This window comes from Phragmites australis, chromosome 3, assembly GCF_958298935.1.
Source record: "Phragmites australis chromosome 3, lpPhrAust1.1, whole genome shotgun sequence".
Taxonomy (NCBI): domain Eukaryota; kingdom Viridiplantae; phylum Streptophyta; class Magnoliopsida; order Poales; family Poaceae; genus Phragmites; species Phragmites australis.
Window position 1 is genome coordinate 47,212,720 of NC_084923.1, and position 12,906 is coordinate 47,225,625.

At 44.1% G+C, this 12,906-nt stretch overlaps 1 protein-coding gene across 1 annotated transcript; it reads left to right on the top strand.

Annotated features, from left to right (window-relative positions):
- The first annotated feature begins 1,223 nt into the window (after positions 1–1,223).
- Positions 1,224–11,867, top strand: LOC133913521 (pyruvate kinase isozyme A, chloroplastic-like). Its single transcript, XM_062356694.1, has 6 exons — positions 1,224–1,899; positions 2,673–2,763; positions 2,892–3,085; positions 3,468–3,589; positions 10,662–11,140; positions 11,381–11,867. The coding sequence occupies exons 1-6, from the start codon at positions 1,369–1,371 to the stop codon at positions 11,680–11,682; spliced, it is 1,719 nt and encodes a 572-aa protein (XP_062212678.1). The 5' UTR covers positions 1,224–1,368; the 3' UTR covers positions 11,683–11,867.
- The last annotated feature ends 1,039 nt before the right edge of the window (positions 11,868–12,906 follow it).

The following is a 12,906-nucleotide window of genomic DNA, read 5'->3' on the forward strand; positions in this document are numbered from 1 at the left end:
GTAACCAAATACATCCTTGAAGAATTCCCTTCAAGGAAAGATATCGTACTCACACAGGAGTAGGGTGTTACGCCCCCGTGCGGCCCGAACCTGTCTAAACCCCGGTGCATCTATCTCTTTTGCACTAGGTCGATCATTCTCCACCACCACCAGCCGTTGCATTTATTTCCGTTTTCATTTATTTCCCAGACGAGCTCGTTCAGGATCACCCCCCCGGCCGAATCTTTAAAAAGGGGTCTCTCGGGATCCCTGCGACAGGAGTTCATCCTCCGACAATAATAGTCACCAAAACACACTAACTCTACACTTGGGTCATTGATCTTTCACACTAAGAGCATTGAGATCGATGTTGGGTGGACTTATCGACGCCAACATGACAATTTCTCGTATGCAAGTTAGAGCATGTATTATGGGAGTGCTTAGAGGAGTTACTTAAGTAAAAAAACTGATTTATTTTTGTCACGTCATATTATGTGGGTGCTTATAGGTAGGAACAAGTGCTTAAGTTTATTTGAAGTGCTTGAGGTGTGTAACATAACGGTCCCCATATTTACAAAACGATTTGCATGGGAGAGAAGAGTTTTTATACAAGTATTTAATGATGTGTCAACATTGTCTCTTAGCATTCGTGCCAAAGCACCTTACATTGAACATGTACTTATTGTATTTGGTTGTGACAATCTCTGCTTGCAGGTCTCATAAGACCATCTCAATCATATTTCTTTTATTTCGTTTCCTTCCAGATTCCCTTCTCCGTTCTCATTCCCTTTATTTCCTCTCATCTCCAATAGCTTCCCTTCGAGGGAAATCGCGAAGGGAAAGGAGAGAAAATCCCATCCTGAAGGGAATGACTCTGAAAATCTCGTCCTGAAGAGAGCCGTAAAGAAAAACCGTTAGAACGCTGAAGAGACAGAAATCTTTTCACGACGGGAATCTCCTCTGCGAAGGAAAATCCTTGGTAATGGCCTAAACATGTGCAGGGCAGTCATCAAGCTCTTCCCATTTGTTCTTAGAAACTTCCGTTTTCCTAACATTGCAAATTGTCTTGCGCCTTAGTTTCCAACTTGGAGTGTCTGATCATTGGACTTTTCACGACCCTGTACATTGAGGATGGCTGCGAGGACACGGTGAACTAGTGATGCTTTTGACAATGGCTACGCCAGATCCGAATGCGTCGGCATGTGACAGTGCATCCAAGCGTCCAGCTCATCTCAACCCACCCCTGTCCGCGCGGCTACATCCGCAGGGTCAGACCCCCAGGGAGCCATACCGCCATAGCAGCCGTCGCGGACTCGCAGCCGCGGGCGACATTACCAAAGCCAGAGCCACACCGCCGCCTCCTCCTCCTCGCCCTGCCTCGCCGCCGCCATGGCCACCGCCGCGCGCTCCATCCACCTCCTGACCCCGCCTAAGCCCTCTAAACCCTCCTCCTACCACCTCCCTGTCTCCTCCCACTTCCGCCCCCGCCCCCGCCGCCGCGGCCCCCGCCTCGCCGCCGCTTCCTCCGACCTCACTGCCTTCCCCGACCCGCCCCCTACCCCGAACGGCGTCTACGTGCCGTTCGCGGCAGGCTCTACCGCGGCGTCCATCGACGTGGACGCCGCCACGGAGGCGGAGCTGCGGGAGAACGGGTTCCGGAGCACGCGCCGCACCAAGCTGGTCTGCACCGTGGGGCCCGCCACCTGCGGCGCCGCAGAGCTTGAGGCGCTCGCCGTCGGCGGCATGAACGTCGCGCGGGTCAACATGTGCCACGGCGACCGCGAGTGGCACCGCGGGGTCATCCGCGCTGTGCGGAAGCTCAACGACGAGAAGGGGTTCGCCGTCGCGGTCATGATGGACACCGAGGGGAGCGAGATCCACATGGGCGACCTCGGCGGCGCACCGTCCGCCAAGGCTGAGGTGAGCGCGGCCCTGCGAATCTACCTCGGCCCTCAGCTTCATCTGATTGCTTCGCTCTCATTGGTTTATTCCGCGCTAAACACTAGAGACTTAGGATGTTCTGTTGATACGCTGTTTCACCATTCCATCTGATGAGATCTCCTGTTGGAGAGGAAGAGCATGTTGTTCCGGATAGATTTATTGTTATACGTGGCGACATTGTCTGATGGATTCTAACTTTTTGAGCTTCGTACGTGCAAGATGTGTGATTGAATTATGCTTCTCTTCTTAAATGTGTTACAAAGACTGGGAATTTTTGGTAGAATTTTAGTTATGCGTGATTGGGAAAAAAGAACCGTCAATTGCATAGGTTCCACTAGTCATGGGCCTTATGGCCATAAGTGATTTCAAAGCATGAGGTTTGACAACGGTAGGAATTATCTGGTTTGTTGACCGTACCTTCCACATAAGAGACAAGCAAAGTATCTTCCATAAGAGGATTGAACTACTGAATTCTTCTGAAGTAGGAACCATATCTGTGACAGCGTAAAATTAACTTGATTTGAAACTGTTGCAGAACCTAACCACTAAATTCTTCTGAAAGAGAAGGCACGTGTGTAACAATTTAACAAAGATCTTTGAGTTTAGATCACACATACTATGAGTAATTCAAAAGAAAACCACCTAATTCTTTCACTTTAGTCTAATATCTAATGTACTTAAATTTTTAAGAACTTGGGATGTTGTTGCACTAATCAGAGCCCACAGAATTTATTTTTTCTTGGATTTTGCAGGATGGAGAAGTTTGGATATTTAGCGTTAGATCTTCTGACACGTCGCTGCCAGATAAAATCATTCATGTGAACTATGATGGCTTTGCTGAAGGTTAACCAACAAAGCTGACCTTATTTCTTGAGTCCATTGATTTATTTAAATATCTGTTGCAAAATTACTCTCATTCATTAGTGTGATTCCTGTTTGCTGCTGTGATAATTTGTCAAAACCCTACTCAGATGTGAAAGTTGGCGATGAACTTTTTGTGGATGGTGGAATGGCTAGGTTTGAGGTCACTGAAAAGTTAGGGCCAGATGTGAAGTGCCGTTGCACGGATCCTGGTTTGTTGCTGCCACGGGCTAATCTTACTATTTGGCGCGATGGCAGTGTAGTGCGAGAGAGAAATGCTATGCTTCCTACAATTTCATCAAAGGTATTTTCTATACTGAAACAGCTCTTGCCTTAATTTGAAATATGCTACTTGTACTTCACACTTAACTATCACTATAGAGTATAGATATTCTCCTGGAGGGGAAAGAACAATATAGATCACCTTGTCAGTTCATGGCATTCCTTATCGACTCCTTGGACTGGCTGGCTGATTCTTTGTCAATTCTGAATGCTAAATTAGTTTCAAGAATGAAAAGCGTCAGCTCACTCCAAAACTGTACATCATAATGTTTATTTACCTGTAAAACATGTTAAAATCATTATCTTAAAGACTGCCCTCAATCGATATCCAAGAAGGAATTGAGCTCTTCACAGATATAACTTTACAGCTGAACTTTATGTTTTGTGCAATCTCGACTTTTCAGGATTGGCTTGACATAGATTTTGGAATCTCTGAAGGTGTAGATTTCATTGCTGTCTCATTTGTCAAGTCTGCAGAAGTAATTAATCATCTGAAGAGCTACATTGCTGCGCGGAGCCGTGGAAGGTAGTATTTGAAAGTTCTCACCTCAACATATTTACTATCTGTTGCCCAAAAGAGATAGGAAGTATTTTAAAAGTCATGAGATTTTTCACATTTTCCATGCTTCTGGATGACCAGTAGCTGGGCATGTATATCAAAATTCGTGATGTTTTACTAGAGTCTTCTACATGGTTCTAAAAGTCGAACTTAATTACGTCTTAATTAACTAGATCATTAGTCCTAACATCAAACACCACCTTAGTTGTGGAAACATGTGGACATACCGGCGTTCGGAGATGCCATCTAGAGTTGATCGGTGAGGATGAGATGCGTCGGTGTAGCCGTGTAGACCGTCGGTATAGTGGCCGCAGGCGTAGTGAAGCACCTCGGTGAAGTCACAGTAGCGGCGGCCTTCACCTTGTTCTCTGCGCCTTCTTAGGATCGGATTAGAAGATGTGGGAGGGAGGTCACGCCAAATGTGGGAATGAATTGCGATCACACGTTGCATGGGACTCCTCCTTTTTTGGTTTTTATAGCGCAACACAAGGTGGGGCCACAACCATTTGTTGGTTGGGGCTCCCGATCAAAGCGTTGGAGAGGGAACAGACTCCCTCTCTTTCTCAGTCACGTTAGGGATCAATTCCAACATTCTTCCCCTTGATCGTAAGAATAGCATCATAAGTCCACTCTCAATGAAATAACACACAAAGACAAAACATTACAGTGGTTGATTAAATACCACTGAAACCTAAATACCTATAGTATACCATTCTATCTCGAAATGGAATTTCGTTATTCCTAATGGGAGTTGGTTTGTATTATGATCCTCTTATACAGAATCATAGGCTTTCCAATAACCCTATGCCGGCAACATGATCACAAAAAATGTGGGATGGTAAGCCTTTAGTGAGCGGATCCGTAAGCATTAACTTATTACTTATATGCTTGACACTTATTGTTTGATCCTTAATGTCGATGTGTTTGGCAGCACCACTCGAGTTGTTACTCGTATAGAAAATTGCGGGTTGATTATCTAGTACAACGTAAGTGGCTTTGAAATGCTGTCTATCACTCTTAATCCCGGGATAAAATTCTTTAGCCATACAACTTGCCCGATAGCCTCATAGCATGCTACAAACTCAGCTTTCATCGTTGACGATGTCGTAAGTGCTGTTTGGAGCTTTTCCACGAGATAGCTCCTCCAGCGAGGGTGAAGATATAACCTGATGTGGATTTCTTAGTATCCACCCACCCCGCAAAGTCTGCATCTGAATAACCAACAACTTTAAAGTTATCAAAATTTCTAAATACGAGCATGTAATTCTTAGTACCTTGCAAACAGTGAAGAGCTTTCTTAATGGCTTTTCAGTGATGCAGTCCTATATTTGACTGATATCTGTCAAGCATCTCGATCACGAAAGCTAAGTCAGGACGTACATACTTGAGCATCTGATCAGCTTTGTATTAATTCCTCGAACATTGAAATATCCCAAACTTATCGCCCTTAACAATAGTAGCAGGCGTAGCAGAGCACTTATACATATTGTATTTCTTCAGTACTTTATCAAGGTATGCCTTTTGAGACAAACACAATACTCCTTTTGGACCGATATCGGTGAATCTCAATGCTAAGAACATAAAAAGCTTCACCAATATCCTTCATATCAAAATTAGAGTACAAAAATCTCTTGGTCTCAAACAATATATCCTTATTGCTGCTGACAAATAAGATATCATTCACATAAAGGACTAAGATGTTGAATTTTCCCACTTTAAACTTTACATAAATGCAGTTATCAACTTTATTTTCTTTAAAGCAAAATTTCTAATGACTTTATCAAATTTGAGATACCACTGCCTAAACGCTTGCTTTAGATCATAAATTGATTTCTTAAGGCGACATCCTAAATGCTCTTTGCCTTCCACGACAAAACCTTCCGGTTGAGCCATGTAAACATTTTCTTCAAAGTCACCAGTAAGGAATGTCGTTTTTAAGTCTATCTGATGCAGCTCTAAATCATAATGCGCTACAAGCGTCATAATTATTCTGAAGGAATCTTTACTTAATACAGGAGAGAAAGTTTCATTATCACTCATAAACTTTAATTCGTCTTTCATGGCATTAAGCCACTCAGGCGAATGCTCATTCATCATGACCTCTTTATATAAGTTAGAATCTTCTACCTTCCCTATGTCATTAACATCCTCATTCATGTAGACAACGTAATCGTTCGAGATGGCAGGTCTCCTGTCACGCTGTGATCTCTTAATCGGTTCATTAGGCACTGCAGGACCATAACTAGATACTGTAGGGGACTGCTGAGACTTATTGTTAGATATATCGTTAGGAATTTCAGATACCTCAACAGGGGTGCACTGACGTTAGTTTCTACTGAATGTGCATCCATCTGGGGCACATGGATATAAAGCTCTTGGATCAGCGATGTAGGAACATAAACCCGTTTTTCCTCGAGATCAACTTCCCTATGCTCTATATTCCCGTTCTCAAGAAATACATCGTGTCTTGTTTCTACGAACTCAGTGATTCTATCTGGACAGTAAAAACGATACCCCTTCAATCTTTCGAGATACCCGATAAAGTAACAATTAACTGTCTTAGGATCTGATTTCCCAATATATGGATTAGAGATTTTAGCTTCAGCTGTACAACCCCACACACGCAAATACTTCAAAGAGGGCTTTCTCCCAGTTCATAACTCGTAAGGTGGTTTTGGAACTGATTTACTGGGAACCCGATTAAGAATATGTGCGGCTGTCTTAAGTGCCTCCATCCATAGTCTAACTGGTAAACTAGAATAGCTGAGTATACTTCGCACCATATCCATGAGCATGCGGTTGCGTCCCTCAGCTACCCCGTTCCGCTGAGGTTCACCAGGTGTAAAATATTAGACTACTATGTCATTTTCCAGAAGGAATCTGGCAAAAGAACTAGAGATTTGCCCGTAAGGGGCATGTCTTCCATAATACTCTCCCCCGCGATCCGATCTCAATACTTTAATTTTTAGGTTGTGCTAATTTTCTACCTCAGTCTTAAATATCTTGAATTTATCGAGAGACTCAGATCAATCTTTAATGGGATAGATATAGCCGTAACATGAGAAATTATCAGTGAAAGTAATGAAGGAATCAAAATCATCCACCAATGTCATAGTAAAATGACCGCATATATCCGTGTGAATTAATTCTAATAATCCTGTGCTCTGAATGACCCATTTCTTTATTTGCTTAACGTATTTTTTTAATGCAATCTATGCAGTGGTCGGAGTCAGAGAAGTCTAAGGGTTGGTGAATCTGTTCTTTAATGAGACGTTCCATTCCCCCCCTTGAAATATAGCATAAACGACAATACCACAGTTTCGAAGAAATCTCATTAGTTCTACTTCTCTTTCTCGTATGGCTTACATCACAGACATTTATAGACACAAATGATTCATTAAGAGTAAGCATATAAAGTTTGTCTTGTCGGATGATAAGACCAATAACATCTGAATTAAATTTAAGAATGCACTTATGGTTTCCAAAATTACAATAAAAATCATCATCGTCTAACATCGAAATTGAAATGAGATTTCTTCTCATGGAAGGAACATAAACTACATTATTCAGTCTAAGAGTGAAGTCACTATCAAGAACTAATAGAAGGGATTCGACAGCTTCAACTTCAACTTCCTTCCCATTGGTCACTCTAAGATTACGCTCCCCATTTCCTAATGTTCTCGCGGTAAGAAATCCATGTAATAAGTTGGTAACATGCACAGTGACACCTGAGTCAATCCACCAGGAATTAATAGACAAATCAGCATATAGCGATTCATCAATGAATGTTATTAAATCATTACCTTTATTTGTGAACCACTTCAGGAAACCAACACAATCTTTCTGGTAGTGATCCTTCCTGTGGTAGAAGTGGCATATGTTATCCTTAGGTTCTTGAGAGGCAGGAGCAGAAGGAGCAGGTGCCTTGGGCGTTCTCTGTGCTGTCTTGTAGCGACAAAATACAACTTCTTAGACTTGAAATCCCCTTGAAATTTTCTTTTATTGTTGGTGCTGCTAACTTGATTCACAAAGTCTTTCTTCTTAGCCCTCACCCTCTCTTCCTCTTGAACGCACATCACGATCAAGTTGCTCATGCTCCACTTCTCATTCTAAGTGTTGTAATTTATCTTAGAAGGAGTAAACTCAGGAGGGAGAGAGATCATAATGAAATGGACAAGAAAACCCTCTGAGATTTCTATGTTCATGTCCTTGAGTTTGGCAGTTATGTCTATCATCATCATGATGTGTTCTTTTATGCCGTTGGACCTTTTTTTTTACAACCGGGGCCCCTTACCCGGGGCCTTCAATGGAGGCCCTTTAACGGGGCAGGTGGGAGACGGGGGGATCGAACCCTCGTCGGTCGGACTCCCACCTTGGAGTCCAACCACCGAGCTCCATGCTCGTTCATAAGACCTATAATTGTACTTAGTGTTCAGGAACTTTTGAATCAGTATACTGGCATAAACCTTGGAAGTGTATTTGAATTGCTCCTTCACAGATGTTAAGTATGTCTTAGCCTTTTCTGAGTTTGGAATTGCTTCCTTTATAGCATATGATATCGAGTTCCTTATTATCATAAGTGACATGCGGTTGGATCGCTCTTACTTATCAGAAAGTACATCATAAATTTTCTTTAATTCAACATAATTCTCTACACCAATGGCAGTAGTGGGAGCGTCAACCCTGAGTGCATAGTCAAGACCCAAAACGTCAAGGACAACAATCACCTTAGCTTTCCAAGCGGGAAAGTTATTCTCCGTAAATTGCTCTATACCGTCAATTGTGGCGACAACAGAGGAAGCGTTAAGAGTTGGAGAGAAAAAATGGACAAGATTAGAAATTTATCATACAGAAATAATTTGCACGAAAATAACCCTACATTAGTCTGATTAAAATCATAAAAAAAATTAAAACTCTAATCCGCATCACCGTTGGGCACGGAAAAGAATTTGAATGAACATATAAAATGGTGCATAATTACAGTCAACTTTGGTCAGAAAGTAATTATGAACCTATATAAAATGACAATAAAATTCTTCGGAAAAATCTTCCTGTTGGTTCCAATACGTCCAGAGAATTAATCGTAATTTGTGCATTAATCATCATTAATTTTGGACCATAATCCAGTGCATAAATGAATAAAAGCATTAGATAACCACTGAAAAATCTAAATAAATGGAAAAACCCAAAGACTTAAAAGAAAACGGCCTAACTGACCTATTCAACCGATCGGCCCATGCGAAACACGCGCGCGCTAACCTGGTCCAGTAGCGTGGCGCCGACCTAGCCACCTGAGCCTGTGCAATCTCGACCGTTCATCGTGATTCGACGGCTCCTCGGCGATTTCACCCAAACAAAAACGTCGCGCCGGTCGACAACCCTAAACTTAACATCATTTCGCCCGCCCCCATTTTTTTAGCATTGAAAGAGAGAGCGATGGCGAGAGAGACCCGGTAACGGTAAGCCGCCGGCAAAAAGAGAGAGAGCGGAGCGAGAAGAAACGACGCCGCCATGGGTCGGCTCGCCAGAGCATGCGTGCGACTGCGGTTGCGCGCGTCTCCGTCGAGCCGATCTTAGGTGGTTTTGTAAAGGCGGCATGTGCGCGCGGCAGAGAGGAGAGGAGACGTGCTCGGGCAGATCTACAACGCTCGCAAGAAGACGACGGCGGCGCGAGGTGGTCACGGTCGGAGAAACCGCTCACAACTGAGGAAAAAGAAAGGACATCCCGCCGGAGAAGAAGCACAAGAGGCTCCAGCAGGCGTGATAGCGACGAGATGCGCCAACAAAACGTAAGTCCTCCCCTTCTTCTCTACTTGTTCTAGGGTTCTTGAGTTGGGGCACAATTTTGGGGCTTGATTTGGGGATTTAGGGTTTTGAAATCGGGGAAACGTGGGATTAGGGTCATGGGAAGGAGGGGAAAATGAGGGTTTTGCAAAATTTGTTAATCCCCTCCTATATACTAAACCCGAGCCGGATTAAACCCATCTGAGCCCCCAAAACACACATATGTGCCTGAACATGACTAAAACATGATTAATAAGTTCTAAACCGAGGCCAAGTTGAACTAAACATGGTCAATTGAGTCTAATATGTATCAATTATGATCAAGCATGGGTTGGATCACAACAATTATGATTAGCATAAAATCATAAATAGAACATAAACATATGGATCTGAGCCAAATTGACCTTGAAAACACATGATTAACAACTAATTTCAATTGAACCAAACCTAATATAGCCTAATTGATCATAGAAAGGCATCATCCGAACATAAGCTAATATAATTAGGTCTAATTGGGTCTAGCTAATATAATTAGGTCTCATTGGGTTTGATTAGGGCTAAGGTGACTCTGGTACCGAATGTTAAACTTAATTACGTCTTAATTAACTGGATCATTAGCCCTAACATCAAACACCACCTTAATTGCGGAAGCATGTGGATATACCAGCATTTGGAGATGCCATCTAGAGTTGATCGGTGGGGAGGAGATGAGCCAGTGTAGCCGTGTAGACCGTCGGTGTAGTGGACGCCGGCATGGTGAAGCACCTCGGTGAAGTCACAGTGGCGGTGGTCTTCACCTTGTTCTCTACTCCTTCTTAGGATCGGATTAGAAGATGTGGGGGAGAGGTCAAGCCAGATATGGGAATTTCGATCGCACGTTACACGGGACTACTTTTTTGGTTTATAGCGCAACACAATGTGGGACTGCGACCATTTGTTGGTTGAGGCTCCCGATCAGAGCGTGGGAGAGGGAGCCTCCTCTTTCTCGGTCACGTTAGGGATCACGTCAATGTATAAGACCGATTGGTTCTCCCCTGTGCAATTATGACCACACTAGCGGTACGGTCGTGTTCACTCATGGCAGTGGCATACTGTCATATGCCCTCGTTTTTATTTGGGAGGACTGCCCTTTTTTAAATTTGAAGAGTTGCGGTCACACTCGATGGCTTCGACATCATACATGCGAATTATTCATTTCATTCCCAAAGTTATCGCTTGGTCCTCTAAATGGTGGTTCTCATATTGTTTGTGGCAGTGATATATGGGTCATCTCAAAGATTGAGAGCATTGATGCTTTAAAGAACTTGGAGGAGATCATCCGTGCATCAGATGGAGTAATGGTAGCCAGAGGGGACTTAGGAGCACAAATCCCCCTGGAACAGGTCCCTTCCATCCAGCAGAGAATAGTTAAAATGTGCAGACAGCTCAACAAGCCAGTTATTGTTGCTTCTCAGCTTCTGGAATCAATGATCGAGTATCCTACACCCACTAGGGCTGAGGTTGCTGATGTTTCTGAAGCAGTCCGCCAGCGTGCAGATGCTCTCATGCTTTCTGGTGAGTCAGCCATGGGGAGGTATCCCGAGAAGGCTCTCAGTGTCCTTAGGAGTGTTAGCCTAAGGATTGAAAGGTGGTGGAGAGAGGAGAAGCGCCACGAGGCGCTGGAGCTTCTAGATGTCTCGTCTTCCTTCTCTGATAAGATATCAGAGGAAATATGCAATTCTGCAGCTAAAATGGGTATGTCCTGCAATCACTTATATCAATAACCATGTTAATTTTGTCGCAGAAACATATACTGCCATGTTTTGACTCATCCTGCCTTGCTCTTCAGGTTAACCTAGAAGCTATTTTTTGGGTCAATATTTTGAACTAATTCAAATGCTTTACACCCTTCAGTCCTCCTTTTGTGCATAGGGTCTCTACAGAAACATTTGGATCAACCTTTTTGCCCTTATTTGCATGTTTGCTTATTTGCAGCCAACAACTTGGGAGTCGACGCTGTTTTCGTCTATACGAAGGATGGTCACATGGCCTCCCTGCTCTCGCGATGCCGCCCCGACTGCCCAATCTTCGCGTTTACACCCTCGACATCCGTCAGGAGACGTCTGAACCTCCAGTGGGGCCTCATCCCGTTCCGGCTCAGCGACTCCGACGACATGGAGAGCAACCTGAACCGCACCTTCTCCCTGCTCAAGGCCAGGGGCATGGTGCAGTCCGGCGACCTGGTGATCGCCCTCTCGGACATGCTGCAGTCCATCCAAGTGATGAATGTGCCCTAGGAATAGGATCCCCATACCCAGCTGTTTCATATATTATTATTGTTCTCACCAATTTGAACCTGAGCTGTATTGTAGCATGGAAGACAAACTTTTTGCGAGTTATGTATCTCATGACCTTACACTGGATTACGGCAATAATTTGTAGCATGTTTCTGCCTCTGGTGGAGACTGGAGAGCTTGTTGAATGTCGATGTGCATTGCTGTGCTTCAGCTCAGAGGATGTCAGTCTCGATAGTTCCAAGCAGAAGTATAGAACCGAGCATTCATCACTTGAGTAGACTGCACTCGCGCGTCGCCGCGGCGGCGGCGAGCCCTGGCCCAATTGGATTCTTGACCTCATACGATCCACTGGGCTTTATATCCTACCCAGGTTGGAGGTGCAGTTGCATCTCATGCTGGGCTTCAATCAGACATTCGGGCCCATAGAGTCCAGCCCATACCAGCCAATACCTGGCCTGCGCTACGAGTGACACAAATCCAATGCAGCCCATCGCTACCCCAGCATTTTGCAGCCCACTCGAGCATCGATCTGTCCGTTTGGAATCTGAGCTGTAGCGTGTAACGTCTAATCTGAAGATAATCGTTGTACCAAAGCACTGACTTGGGATTTTCAGACAATGGAATAAAAGTATTCCAGTCGCTACATCCGAAAATGTATCAAAGCACGGACTTAGGAAGCGTGTATCTCTAAAGTAAATGCTCATCTGAAGATAAGATCGAAAGGCAGAAAGAAAAAAAAAAGGCTTTTGCGAGACGGGCGCAAAGGTGAACCCTTTTGACTTCACGACCAAACCCTCTTTCCCGCAACGAAATCCTCTCATCGTCCCTGTAAATATCATCATCACCTCAATCCCTATCGATCACTGGAGCCTAGGCAGACCGATTATATATAACACCTGCTCCGTTTGTCTCAGACAAAGGCTCCAAAAGCATCGCTTCCTTCTTGCAGGGGCAGGAAGATCACACCCAAAATGGCTTGGAGAGAGGCCGGTGGGCCCACCTCTTTTTAAATTATGAACTGCATATATTATGAAATATGGAATTATGCCTTATTATTTCGTTATGAACTCATAGCTCGAGTAACCATGCGTCCTTTCTTAACTAGCAGAAACAAAGGACAGGTGACGAAGCCTAGAATGTTGGAAATCTCCTCATGCCGATAATCTCGGCACTGTAGTGCGTCCATAAACGGCTGGCCCTGAGCACCATCCGGCATGTACAGCG